Source organism: Maylandia zebra, linkage group LG4 (genome assembly GCF_041146795.1).
Source record: "Maylandia zebra isolate NMK-2024a linkage group LG4, Mzebra_GT3a, whole genome shotgun sequence".
Lineage (NCBI taxonomy): Eukaryota > Metazoa > Chordata > Actinopteri > Cichliformes > Cichlidae > Maylandia > Maylandia zebra.
Genome location: NC_135170.1, coordinates 33,797,993 through 33,812,034, shown reverse-complemented (window position 1 = coordinate 33,812,034; position 14,042 = coordinate 33,797,993). Strand labels below are relative to the sequence as shown.

The following is a 14,042-nucleotide window of genomic DNA, read 5'->3' as shown; positions in this document are numbered from 1 at the left end:
ACGCGCATTTTTAGCGGTCCGGAGCTGCAGGAGAAACACAAGTGAACTCAGAGACACAGAGTGATGCGACAAAACCAGTAAGTAGGTGTACAGCGTACACTGTAGTGTGTAGCACCCAGGAGTATTAGCTTATTACGTACACGTTGGTAAGCTGTCTTGTTGCAACTGACGAACTGAAACAAACGAGCGTGCTGTGTGTGCAACAGCGCGACAAACATTACCTGTCCTTTTATTAACTGCACAGGTAGTGCTGGTCATAGCTGCTGGCTACCTGTGTAAGGCTGTCATGGGTCTGTAGCTCTGTCACCGTTTTAGGGAACATATTTAGTTTTAAAGTATTTAGAACATATTTAGTTTTAAAGTATTTAGAACATATTTAGTTTTAGAGTAAGTTTCTGGGCATTTCCTGCCTTTCTGGAGGGATTATATTTCACTAAAAAACGATCTAATATGCATGTCCACATAATAATTATTATAATTATAATATATTAAAAAACACAAGCTGTATTTTAAAAAACATACATTAAGAAGCAGATTATATTAGATTTATATTTTAAATAAGACAAAAGTTGGATTTTACAGCAGTAAAATGATTGTATCTCTACAGTTTAAACATGTAATAAGCTTTGCCCTGCACAGAGTGGATAGTGAAACAAATGGAATCATCATAAATACATTATTTCATATTTATTACTTCCCCCTCCTCATTGCTTTATTATTGTAGCTCTAGTAATGAATAATAATGTAAGGATTCTGGATCAGCACCATGATGCCCATAGTATATACAGTATTCTGAAGAAGGTCTAAAATGTCACTGTGTGTGCATGTGTGTGTTTTATTTAGCTGGATTTAAAAAAATATTACTCATGATATAACATTGTGCAGACATGGCTGGTAAGGACATGAGGAGGAAACAGTAGGCGCTGTATGAGGCTACTAAAGGCAGTGCTATAACATTTTTCTGTCATCATTTTATTATAGATTAAGTGCAAGAGTTGTTAGGTGTGGATAATTAGATTATAGTTTATTGCAATAGCAAGTTGTGCCTTGTTCTCAGATAGACAGCAAGTGGAGAGTGATATATGAAGTGATGGGATGGAAGGAAGAAGAGAAGCAAAGAGTGATTCACAGGCAGAGCCGAGTTTATGTCACAGTTTTTTGTTGCCTTATGGTTCCAAGCGCTGTCACCAATCTTTGCATTTTGTTATTATCTCATGACACTTGTTTAATCAGCTACCATCTCTCCTATGGACTTTTTAATGTCTACAGTCTCAGATCAACACAGCCCTGCCCTTCCCATATTAGATTCTTGATGAATGTGTGTTGTTGTTATTCAGCCTGGTTCAATGTGCCCCTTTTTAACTTTGAGCACCCGCCCCTTTAAACCTCTCTGCATGTCCCTGCTCCACGGGGAGGATCACGGCAGATGACCGTCCTTCCTTTGGCCTCCTGTTTCTTCCTGTTAAAAGGGAGTTTTTCCTTTCCACTGTCTGAGTGCTTGTTCATAGGGAATCATCTGATTGTTGGGGTTTCTCGGTATTATTGTAGTTTTTATCTTACACAGTTAAATGAGCTGAGGGCCACTGCTAGCACTGTCATCTCATTGGAGGGCCGATTTAGTGTTCAAGTAGTCCAAAAAACTAAAAAAAGAAAACACCCACAAATATTTCTGCAAATGTTGGGTTTTGTTTGGTTTTTTAAATTTCAAATATTTTATAACAACACAAAACTGCAAACGTGAGGGCAATTTTTTTTCCATTGAACTACCAAATAAATAGAATAGAATAGAATAGAATAGAATTCAACTTTATTGTCATTGCACATGCACAGGTACAGGGCAACGAAATGCAGTTTGCATCCATCCAGAAGTGCTTTAGTGATATAGATATATTACAATATATATTAGCAATAATATAGATATGTGAGTATATTACAGAAATGGGTCTATTATGGTATGTTATAATGTACACGGTATGAAGTATGTTGTGAATATTCTATAACTATAAGTATGTACAGGCTGTAGTGAGTACAAGCTATGTACAGGATATGAACAGGATATAAATATGAAAAACTATACAGAATATGAAATAAATAACTTTACAGAATCTGAGATATACAGCTATACAGAAATGTGAACTATGCAAATTGTAAACAGTTGTAGGATTAAAAATTATCCAATGTACAGAATGATTATTTACACAGAGCTATACAGTAGTGCAGTTAAGATAAGTGAGGGTGTAGATAGTTTCTACAGAGGCTATATAAAGTGCTAGTGGTTGTGAGTGGTGGTTCAGTCCATGTTATTATTGTGTGTTTGAGGGTACGGTTGTCCATTGTGTGTGTGTGTATGTTCAGTCCATGTGTTAACGTGGGTCAGATGTCAGGAGGCAGAGTTCAGGAGTCTGACAGCTGTGGGGAAGAAGCTGTTCCGGTACCTGGTGGTCCTAGTCCGGAGGCTCCTGTGGCGCCTCCCAGAGGGCAGGAGGGTGAAGAGTCCATGTGATGGGTGACTGGGGTCTTTGATGATTTTCCCAGCCCTTTTCAGACACCGCTTCCTGTAGATGTCTTTTATGGCAGGAAGTGGTGCTCCGGCGATACAAACACATTGGTCCTCTCTTTCTGGACAGACACGTGGCAGCACTGCTGCTATTATTTTGTTCATATTTAACTAGGGCTGCTCGATTATGGCAAAAATGATAATCACGATTATTTTCACTGAAATTGAGATCTCGATTATTTGACGATATTTATTTAACCCTTTAAGACCTACTATAGAACCAAGTCCGCCAGAGCTTATATTATTTTTTTACATGTTGTAGTGCCATTTATGGGAGCATTTCAAGTTGCTATACAACTGTTATAGCCCATATTTTAATAATATGTATGAATTAAGTCCATAGTAACTACATTAATTGCAAAAAAGTGCAATAAACTACAAAAAAAAAATTGAAAATCGTTTTTGTTTGTTGTTCACATATATTTCTACTTGGAGAAATTTAAGAGGTTTATCCCTCAAAACTTTAAATACAAAAAAGTTGCAAAAAATAGTTTACAACAACAGGAAACTTATTTTGAGTGTGTTCATAGTTTTATTTTGGAGATACACCAATTTTTATATACTGTAGGAAAAACAAAAAAACAATCCTATGATGCAAATTTTCAAAGAAAACAGCATGTGCATCAAAATAAACTATTTCCAGCAGTGCAATTCGAGTTCTAAGCATCCCAGAAACTATTCAGAAAAGTCAAACATGACCAGTATAGGCCTTTAAGGCCTACAAGTAAAAAAAACTACATTTCCGCGAAAATGACGTCACTTCCGGTTTCGGCCAGGAAATGGCGGATATGTGATAGTTCGCGCTGACGCCTGTTTCACTGTGGGAAGTGTTACGAACAGCTGATCGGATCAGCGAAGCGTGTTTCTGGAATATTATGTTTTTGTTCCTGCAAGCGCTTTTTATGCAATTTTTGCAAAGCTTTATGTGGAAGGAAACCGTGACCGAGGACAAGCTGATGGTATGAGATGTAAGTACAACTCCTCTGGTTTCATTTGCAAAACAAATTATTGCGCTAGCTTACATGGTCCAGGTTCTACAGGGATTTAAAAATAGTTACACAAAACGGAGCTGCTCTGACGGCTTTAAAGGGTTAACAATGACTTTAAAAAATAATATAAAATAGTGTGCAACACCACTGAAGTTTTTTTTTTAAACTCTCTTTTCAACCAACGGCAGTCACTCTCCAAATAACTTCTGCTTAGCTTTCCGAGCTTCCCTCGGGTCCTCTTAATCAGCGGTCTCCAACCTTTTTTGCACCACGGACCGGTTTATGCCCGACAATATTTTCATGGACCGGCCTTTAAGGTGTCGCGGATAAACGAGGGAGGGGCTAATAATCGGCTCAGTCATTTTTAATGATCGTTGAAAGCCCAGATCGTAATCGTGATTAAAATTCGATTAATTGAGCAGCCCTATATTTAACAAAACAAAAATGCAGTGTACACAGTGTTCGACTCTCTCACTGAGCTAACACAGCCAGTCCCTCAGCACGACTGTACTCTCTGCTCATGTTGCCTTCATATTAAATCATTCTTAGAACTTAACACTGCACTCAACAACAAACAAATCCTCCCTAACAAAACAATAACTTCCAGGTCAAATTACATTATATAGTAACGGTCACGTGAGCCGCAAGTGGCCCCCAGGCCACGAGTTTGAGACGCTGTAGAGGACCTTGAGGTGACTGTTATTGTGCTTTGACACAATATAAATAAAACTGAATTGAAACTGAATTAAAATTATGGTACACTGAATTTTACCTTTTAAGAATTTTGAAACTACCCACCATTTTTAACAAAAGCACAGGATTTTTGTTCTCTTAACAAACACAAGTGTCAGTGTGTGTGGAAAAACTCAACAATTTCAGCTTTAGTTTAAAATAAAAGTTTAATTACATCAATAAAAGCAATATTACACAGTAATAGGCTTTTTATGACCAGATAAAACCACATTCACCTGTATCAACAGGAAATATAGCCTGAATTTACACAATATCTGAGATAATATTGGATCTTTGACTAAAACTCCCGAAACCTTTAGAAGGTACTCTCATTTTCACGTCATCGGAAACAGAAAGAGATTAAATAAACTACATGCAGTGGATTGAAAATGAACAGATTCCAGTGTTTTCAAACCTTCAGTAAATCTAAATACATAATCCATCTGTCACATTTACAGTAAATGACTTTATAGAAACAGACAAAGTCGGAGCATTTTATACAAGATTTCACTACACAGGCCCAAAAGGAATAACCTATAACTTCTGTATAAACATTTAATTTAAAAAATACCCCACGGCATCCCATTAATCCTGATTGGAATTTGCATAGATTGCACAAACAAAACAACACAGTATTAATCAATACAGCACAAAGGACTTGAATTGATTCCCTGCAGCTATTTAATCAGAGTGGCCGGCCATGCACGTCATGCCTGAGTCAACAGCATGCTAGAAAAAACAAGTAGCAGCCCACACAAAGCCACATTCATCCCGTAAACGCAATTTCAGTGTAATTATACAATTTTAAAAATGCTTCCCAGAACTAAAGAGACAGAAAGAAAAATCAACCAAAGCTCTTGACCAGAAGCTGCTTTCCCGTCAGCTGCCCTCATTTCTTCTGGCAGTAGTTTTTGTAGTTACTGCAGGCCTTCTGCATGTCCGTTAAGAACCCTGGAACCCCTTTCTGTTTTGAAAAAACACACGCAAAGAGCATCTCTATCAGCGAGCGTCATTCACACATGTGCCAAGAAGACCCACCTAGGAGTGGCAAGCATTGACGTCAGCCTGCAACACATCTGCGAACCATAACGATGGGAAAGCATGAAGGCAGGCAGAGGGACGGAGCTCTCGCGGGCCTGCGAGTGAACTCTTTAACGCCCTCTTTAAAGCTCTCATCACAGATCAGTTTAAGCAGGTCAACTATGAACACGTGTGCATTTCAGGGGTTGTGAGGCCCTGGTGCAAACTGACGCCTTAAACACTGCAAGACTTTGAACGCCCCTTTAAACAAGAACTAATAAATCAGAACGTGTTTCAAATGATGAAGAGTGATGCACAGATGTTTTGGTGTATGTTAACCACACAGAGCACAGAAGAGGAAGACGTATCTGTTGAGGATGTAGTCTTACATGCAGTTGTCTTTGCAGTTGACCCATCTGTTTAATGGGCAATCATCTGATTTAGAGTTTTTCATGCAAAGTTCTAAATGTGTTTGTGTGTTTGTGTTTGACTCACCTTCGCTGCCCAGTTCACCAGCCAGGTGGGAATATTTCCGCCAGGATTGTCAAAGTAATTCATGAAAACTGAAACACAAGCAGGCGGTTCAATATTTATACAGTTTCTGCAACCAAGCCTTCCATTCTGAAAAGTGAAGCTAATGCAGCACGTTTTCAAACCTGCATTCTTTCTAATGGCCAGCAGGGGGCGACTATCCTTGTTCAAAAGAGGAATAATTACATAGAAGTCTATGAGAAAATGAGTCTACTTCTCACTTGATTTGCAACTTCAGTAGACACTTTTCAGAAGCGTTTATAAATTCAATCACTCATTTAAAGATTTATTTAATAACTTATTATGTTCATCTAGTAAATTATGGTCCCATTTACAGTAAAACAGATGATAAACCAGGGCCACCGACGAATCTACGAGCATATATGTTATTCCGTTTCAGTGAACGGCTCAAATGATGGGCCATTTGTATAATTTAAACTGCAAATGTATTCACATGAACCTGGAATCTTTCTGTTTAAAAAAAACACATTTATTTACATGAACATAATTATATAACTGCAATTGTTTAAAGTGATCTTATTGTGTTACGTTTAGTTCCACCAGCTCGGTCACTCTCCAGGGAAACGCTCTGCTTGTAGTCTTTGACCCGAAGCACGCCGCTCTTTTCTGGACACGGTGTCTCCGGGGAGCTTTTGGCAAGGATCACCCAGATCTTCCTGCCGTCCATATCCAGGTCTTTCCGCTCCCTCACATAAACATACTTAGGTTTAAGCTGTTAGGGAACATGACACGCTGAGAAAAGCATTCACAGCCTTTTCCAAATCTATGCGAACTGAACGTATTAGTGCAGATCAGAAGGATACGTCTCTGTTTGACAGCGGGAACGGGTATTTCACTTCCCAGTAGATGGCTGACTGTCCATCAAAGTCCTTCTCATATAGCTCTGAATAAGAAAAATGACACAATCATTCAATGAGCTACAGAAGCACATAAATATCAGCTGAAATACATGATATCAGAATCAGAATACTTTATTAATCCCGAGGGAAATTAGGGAAAAGAGAAGGACAACCACCCCCAACTATACTAACCATTACATTTTAATGTCTTATGAGGAAAAAATGGCCAAGGAAATGAATATTTTCAAGGAATATACTTGAAATACTGCAATAACCACTTCATCTTTACAGAAAACTACTTGCAACACTAGCAGGTTGTATTTGTACAAGTTGTGGTTTGCATACTGCACAAGACAGACTGCATGGAAGAGAAGGAGCGCTTTAGATTCAATGAAAGGATAATAAAGGAAATCTTTGGGTTTTATTCTCTCCTTCACTTTAATATTTTTCACTATACTAGAACAATTTGCATCTGTTTAAGACACTACAGCTAATACACTAGAGATTTACCTTTAAAGTTTTCCTGCTGATTGATCATTATCTTTAGTTTATTCTCCACTTCTTTTGCTCTTATGTAATCTTGCTTTATATTAACACACCCAAAATCAGGAAACTAGTTGCCAGTCGGTTGTAAAGTGGCATTCATGGGTAATGTAGGCCCCTCTGATATCTGGATATTTTTAAGGAGAGACACTGAGAAGCTATCACCACAGAAAACACAGAAAATGCTACTGAAATGAGCAGCTTTCAGCTAAAAGACTACAGCTACACCATGTTACCTGCTGGGTACTGTAGATGTGCATGAAAACAGGGATGAAAGAAAAGTGAAACTGTTATTTTAAAGCATTAATGAAGACTAAAAGATCGGAGAAGACACAGAGATAAAAGAAAGACAGTAAATGTGGTGTGAACCCTGCCTTCCTGGGCTGTTTCTGTTTTTTTACCTTTCACATATCCATCCCAATCTTTTCGATATGTCAAGTCCATGTAGACATCTGCACACAGCTCTGGAGTGCAGGTGGTGAGCACACCATAGACTTTGTACTCATAAAGTCCAGTTTCCTGCAAACAGCACATGAAAGTTCTCTCTTCCAACTGCAGGCCATATGATGCCACACCCACACTATGCAACTAAGCCCTGACCACACCACTCTGATTAGTGCCAGTCTACGTTTCTCACGCCCAGTGAGGAACTGTGTTGGCCTAGATTCAAATGTTTGGGTTTTTTTCCTTTTAACATTGATTTTTCAATGTTTTACGCAAGAAAACTAAAGCAATACTTAGAATGAGAAATATATTAGGTACATTTATGTCTTCTAAGAGTAAAAGTCATACCAAATTCCATTATCTATAACGTGTACAAATTGAAGTGATTTATTTTAGATTTAAGATAGTTTTTTTTTCTCCAAAAGTTTGTTTTTAAAGAAAAATGTTCAAAGAATCATTTCACTTATATCACTCAGCATGTTTTGAAGTAAACAGAGGTGACAATTCACACATAACCTCGAAGAAACATTTTTCATAACTGAGATTTTAAACTTTCATTGTTATTTACATTAGGCTTCCACTGACAATCTTGTTTTAAATCAACCAAAAAGCCAACCTAGATGTGTCAGGGATGTGCCGAATTGAAGGGTGGATCATTGCAGATGCAAGAATGTCTTCAACGAGGTTAGTCAGGGTGTCTGTTTACGCCCCAAGGCAAGGCAACTATAAATCGACGTCTATCCGAATGGAGTTTGGTTGGACTGGTGCAGCAAGTTTCTGAGTGGAGAAAAAACATACTCCCGCTCAGCTTCCGGCTTCTTCCCCATGCTAGCCGCTGCTGTTTATCTTTGCTGCTAATAAATTAAACTAAACTTATACTCAGCTTGATAACAGCTCAACGTTTTGACAGAGAAAAGGTGGAAACATAAAACAGCGACAGTTCAGGCTCTGCAGCGCTCACCACATTCATTCAAACTGGCTCGCCGAGTCGCTTTTCCTGCAGCAGAAGCAGCAGTTTGACTGGAGATTTCCTACCTTGTCATAGAGCCGGTAGATTTTCACTCCCATCGTCTCCACGAACAGCTCCCATCCTCCCTCCAGCTGCGGCTCGTCCAGCTCCTTCCACGCATTCTGGAACTCCTCATCCGTAAACCGCAGCGACATGATGGACTCTCACTGTGACACACCGGCCAGCCCGCAGCCAAGCACCATACTTCCGCTCCCGGCCTTCAAAATAAAACACGCAGTGCAAACAGGAGCATTTCTGAGATAGGACGTACAGGATGTTTGGACATCACGCTTCTGTACAGATTTGACCTCTCCACACTTCTATTCAGAATGATATTTAATTAAGCTGCAAAATGAACGTGAATGAGAGCAATTTAAAAAAAATGCTGGTATTATTATGAATTTTCTAGTAATGTTAATAAAGTGCAATTATATAATAAAACTAGCTAATATAGATTTCATATGGATTTTATTTAACTTTTCAGTTTCAGTTTAACTCAAAAAAGTATAGCAACAGTCTCAAGGCGCTTTATGTTCATGCTAGAGACCCTACGATAATACAGAGAACATCTCAAGAATCAAACAATCCCCTATGAATAAGCACTTTGTGACAGTGGGAAGGGAAAACGCCCTTTTAACAGGAAGAAACCTCTGGCAGAACCAGGCTGCCATCTGGGATGGCCAGATTCAGATAGTGGATTCTGATAGTTTGATACTAGTTTCAGGACAAACTCTAATAATTAGCCATAATTATGATTTTTTTTCTTAAATTGGTCAATATATATAAAAACTTGTATGAGTCTGTTTAAGAAAAAAAAGGCTAAAGGGCTAGGTTGGAGAAGAAGAAGAAAGACCTGGACCCAGGTAAGAAGCAGAGAGGTAGAAAATGGATGGATGGATGGAAAAGCTCAGTATATAGGTGACTTATATATATATATGCATGTATATATTGTGTCTATTTCTTACTTAGTGTATTGTCTGTCTTTGTTACTGTTTATATTGCAGCACTGTAACCAAAATAATTTCCCCTAGGGATCTATAAAGTATTCTGATTCTGATTCTGATATAAATCTAAAGAAGTGAGGCACTGTTTATTGCAGGGTGTTAGAATGTTTACTCAGGCTACATACAGCCCAACCTGATGTTATCAGTGAACAGTCATAATGATAAAAGATTATGGAGTGATATGCCATTATTTTTCTTTCATTCATTTACATCGCTTACACAGTATGCCCTTTATCAGCTGATAAACTCAAGGCGTAACAAAACAAACAAAGCAAACCTTCGGACTTCAAAATAAAGGCAGGCAATCAACGCGTTTTATTTTGAAACGCACCGCCGGATTCACCAGCTTTCCCCGATGGTTTCTATCTTCGCTCTGCAGTCAGAGGCGCATGAAACAGTCCCGCTAGAATGAGGATGGCAGTGCGGCTGGCAGCTCCTAACCTGACGACTCTACGGTGCGGCAGTTCTCATGAATGGGAGTCAGATTCCAGCCCGGAGAGTCCGCTGTGAGCTTCAACACTGAGCGAGAACAAACAACATTCACTTTTAATTAGATTAGTCTGGTTAAATAATTCATCAGCTCATAGACAAGTCTCACTGCAGCAGAGGGACACTTTGCAAACTTTGCCACATGGAAAACGGCTCTGAGGTAACGAAGCTTTCTTCTTTATTTCCCACCTAAAACAGGCTATCTGCACTAAATTTACTACACATTAACAACATATATCGTTACCAGCTGAAGCCAGGCTGTGTTGCTGCTTGTTGCTATAGCTGAACTGGATTTGGTTATTTGCTAAGATTTTATAGATTTACTTTTAACTTTATAAATCCTCATTTTTTGTTACCCCAATAAACAAACTTTCATGTTTACCACTAAGAAAGCCTGCAAGAGTTAGTTTGGAGAGTTCCCCACTCTTCACATTTTCTTGTTGTTTAAAAGTCCTGTGGCTTCACAGCTTGCAGCTTTCCCCCCTACAGTATCCTCCCTTCTTTAAATGGTCCAGAGCCACAAACTACACTTAATTTCTTCAGTCTGTCCCGATGCTGGTCATTTTCATTGCAGCTGTGTATGAATAATAGATCAGTCACTTTACAGGAACTTTGTGTACTGCTGAACTAAAGGGTTAGGGTTTGACATTTATATGATTTATGTCCTCTATTTTTTTTTTTACTTTTAAGAGAAGACGACTCAAATCAAGAAAATATTTAATCACAAAAATATTAAACAAGATTCATAAATAAGAGTGGGGGGACATACTGGTTACAGTTACACTGCTTCTACCATGAGTAAATCATTTACAGTTATTCAAATTTATTAATTTTTTATATAAAACAAATTTTAAAAGCTTTTGTTTGAGGGAAAAAAATACATTTCTTGACTTGAAGTAACAGAAATACACAGATCTGTGCTCTCTTTTCTGGTTGTTTTGTTTCATTGTTTGTGGATAGTAAAGATTTTGACATGTGTGCTGATGTACACAGAAGTTTCTTCTTCATTTATGCGGTGACCCCGCTCTAAGGACTTTTAGATACTAAAATCCATACAGTGTGAGACATCAGATACCAGCAGATACCAAACGCAGCGTCTAAATTTAATGCTGGACATTAAATGGCTTTCTTCATCTTGATAAAGTTGTTTTCCTGGAGGAAAACAGGGAAGGTGATGAGATTTTATTATCTTGTGTTTTTCAGTGTCATTACACAGTTAAACCAAACGGGTCTCCCCTCTGTTGGGAAGTAGTTTTGGTGGTAAAATGCTGCGGCTTCTGTATTATTTTGAAATAGTGAGCCCCAAAGTATTGGCTGCAGAAGACACAATCCTGTAGGTGTAGCACTGACCATTGGGCGAGGAAATTCTGCTCATGTTTAGAAACTTGATTAAATAATTTCAATTTCAAACATCTGGACTGATAAAGTCCCAGCAAGTCTTTTCTACCCACTTATTGTGACTCAGCTTTCCATGCAGCAGGCGTGTGTGTGGAGGCGGGGTGAGCGCTTGTGAAGATGTTTGTGATTTCGAAGCTCCTTGCATTTCATGGAGCAGTTTGTAATGTCATATCCTGCGCTCTCCAGGGAATGTCTCAGCTCGTGCTGGGACGAGTGGTCCGGCGTCATTCTCCTCTGACTGGGTCAGAAGGAGGCGGCTGGGATTGTGCAAAGAGGTTACATGGGTTTATTAAAGCAGCATGTGGTCAGGAGGGGGGAGTTGTGAAATGTGTTGAATTATAATAAAAAGCTTCTGCCAGAGTTTCTTTTGCTGTTTACAGTGTTGAGCAACACGTTTGAGCACTTTCACTGCTTCTTTCTCCACAGACTGGGAGATCCTGATCACAGGGAAAAGATCAATAACGAGGAACCATCTGTGGTCTGTTAACAGAAGACTGCTGGATCCTGAAATGCCAGAAGACGCTAGCAAGGAGGCCATGAGAACACCAGCGACACCAGAGAAGGCCAACAACGCCGAGCGCCCTGCTGTCGCCATGACAGCCCTAAACATCCCCCTAGTTAATGAAGTGCAGCTGACCGCAGCCACCGGCGGGGCAGAGCTCTCCTGCTATCGCTGCACGATCCCGTTTGGTGTGGTAGTGCTCATTGCGGGCATCGTGGTCACCGCGGTCGCTTACAGCTTTAATTCGCACGGCTCCACCATCTCCTATTTTGGCCTGGTGCTCCTCTCTGCAGGACTCTTGCTTTTAGCGTCCAGTGCCATCTGTTGGAAGGTGCGGCTGGAGAGGAAGAAGGAGAGGCGGCGGGAGAGCCAAACGGCCTTGGTTGCAAACCAGAGGAGCATTTTCACTTGAAGCGGCAGTTTAAACAACGCAGCTCCAGGTTTTCTGAGTCTGAAAAGGCCTGATCTCGACACTGTTTGATGAAGAACCAGCTGAAGGCAGATGTTGTCCAGAATGTTTCTTCAGTTTCCGACCTGTAAAAGCTCCGACTCTCAAGGCTCAGAATTCAAAGCTTTACAGACATTGTGAGGGATTTATTTGTCAAACAGACGTGGAGCATCTGGTAAGCTGGGAACACAGCCAGAAGGAATGTATCACAATTAAGATGAATTACCACTGTGCGGAGTGGCGTAGAGGAAGTCTCCCATTAATCGGCTGTTGGATGTGCTGCCTTTGATTGCAGCGGGAAGGACTGTGGTTTGAAAAAGTCCAGAACAATGACTCTTGCCTCATTTGCTAGGCTTCAACTTGCAAATATCTGTTTAGAAAGTCTCATCTTGCAGGAAATGGGGCGAAATGACCTGCTTTTGAAGTATGGTACGTTATAATGGCTGAGAAGGACTATTAAATTTTGAATATGCATCCTCTTAAAGCACTTTGATCCTACATATTCATCATATTATGTAATACATTTCTTTAAAAAAAATAATGCAAAGATACATCCACATTTTATGTAGCAATACTTAATGTGGACAACTACATTTTTACTGTCTATAGCTCATATTGTGTAAAATTAAACTAGCAGCTTTGTTTTAGCGTAATCATTTGCATGTATTCATTGTTATCACATGATCATGATGTTTAATAAAATCATTTTATCAAGCATGTTGTTAGTGTCGCAACTGGACAGAATTAATTTAGTTTTGTCTTGTTTTGTTGTACGTCTTGAAAGGAAAGACTGTATATAAAAGATGGGTGTAGCCATGTCACCCATTGGTTTGAAATTTGAAGAGCTAACATAAGTGTTTTAGCTACGATGTTGGGTTTGTGGAGCCACGAGTGACGGTATTTAGACCAAAGGGGGGAGTGTAGCGCTAGCAAGAATGGTTAGCTAGCCGCATCCAAAAATTCTGACTGCATCACACATACAGACACACCTGCTAAATAAAAGATTAATAAAATACTAGCATTTCACCAAGTGAAACTGGACCATAGACTTCTTGTACAGTTCAGTGACTCAAATTAGCAGAGGAAATGCTTAGCAGATAGCTAGGCTATTAGCCACAGCACCTACATTTAAGCAAGTTATTTAAAAAATAAATATACCACCCACCATAAAGTTTTTATAAAGAGAGAAATCATCCATAAAGCCCCCAAAATGTCCCCAAAATGCTGCAGTTTTGCTTTTTAGGGTTTTTATTTCCACTCGCTTTGTTTCTTAGCCCCAAACACTGTAGCCACTTTAGCTTAGCAGAAAAATGTGAAACTGCTAGCCTGTGTGTGTCCAGATTATCAGTGTTCTAAAGTGTTCTTTTTTTTTTTTTTTTTTTTTTTTTTTTTTTTAAATGACATCAGAAACAGCAGTATGCGATATTACGTGATGGCAGAGCTTCAGTTCATCCTTTGTCATTTTTTTTTTTTTTTTTTTTTTTTTTTTTTTTTTTTAATAAATAGGACAGGGGGA

The 14,042-nt window shown here is 39.1% G+C and overlaps 2 protein-coding genes across 4 annotated transcripts; one reads left to right on the top strand and one right to left on the bottom strand.

Moving 5' to 3' along the window:
- On the top strand, positions 1-13,243 carry tmem100a (transmembrane protein 100a). Of its 3 annotated transcripts, none has more exons than XM_024802087.2 (2): positions 1-77; positions 12,003-13,243. In XM_024802087.2, the coding sequence occupies exon 2, from the start codon at positions 12,086-12,088 to the stop codon at positions 12,488-12,490; it is 405 nt and encodes a 134-aa protein (XP_024657855.1). In that variant the 5' UTR covers positions 1-77; positions 12,003-12,085; the 3' UTR covers positions 12,491-13,243. The 3 variants fall into 3 exon arrangements, with proteins under 3 accessions (XP_024657855.1, XP_004556439.1, XP_024657856.1); XM_004556382.4 differs by lacking the exon at positions 1-77 and adding an exon at positions 9,846-10,338; XM_024802088.2 differs by lacking the exon at positions 1-77 and adding an exon at positions 11,076-11,851.
- Positions 4,427-8,899, bottom strand: pctp (phosphatidylcholine transfer protein). Its single transcript, XM_004556383.5, has 6 exons — positions 8,712-8,899; positions 7,634-7,751; positions 6,654-6,733; positions 6,379-6,550; positions 5,794-5,861; positions 4,427-5,242 (listed from the first exon to the last, which is right to left on the bottom strand). The coding sequence occupies exons 1-6, from the start codon at positions 8,838-8,840 to the stop codon at positions 5,168-5,170; spliced, it is 642 nt and encodes a 213-aa protein (XP_004556440.3). The 5' UTR covers positions 8,841-8,899; the 3' UTR covers positions 4,427-5,167.
- Positions 13,244-14,042: the final 799 nt, after the last annotated feature.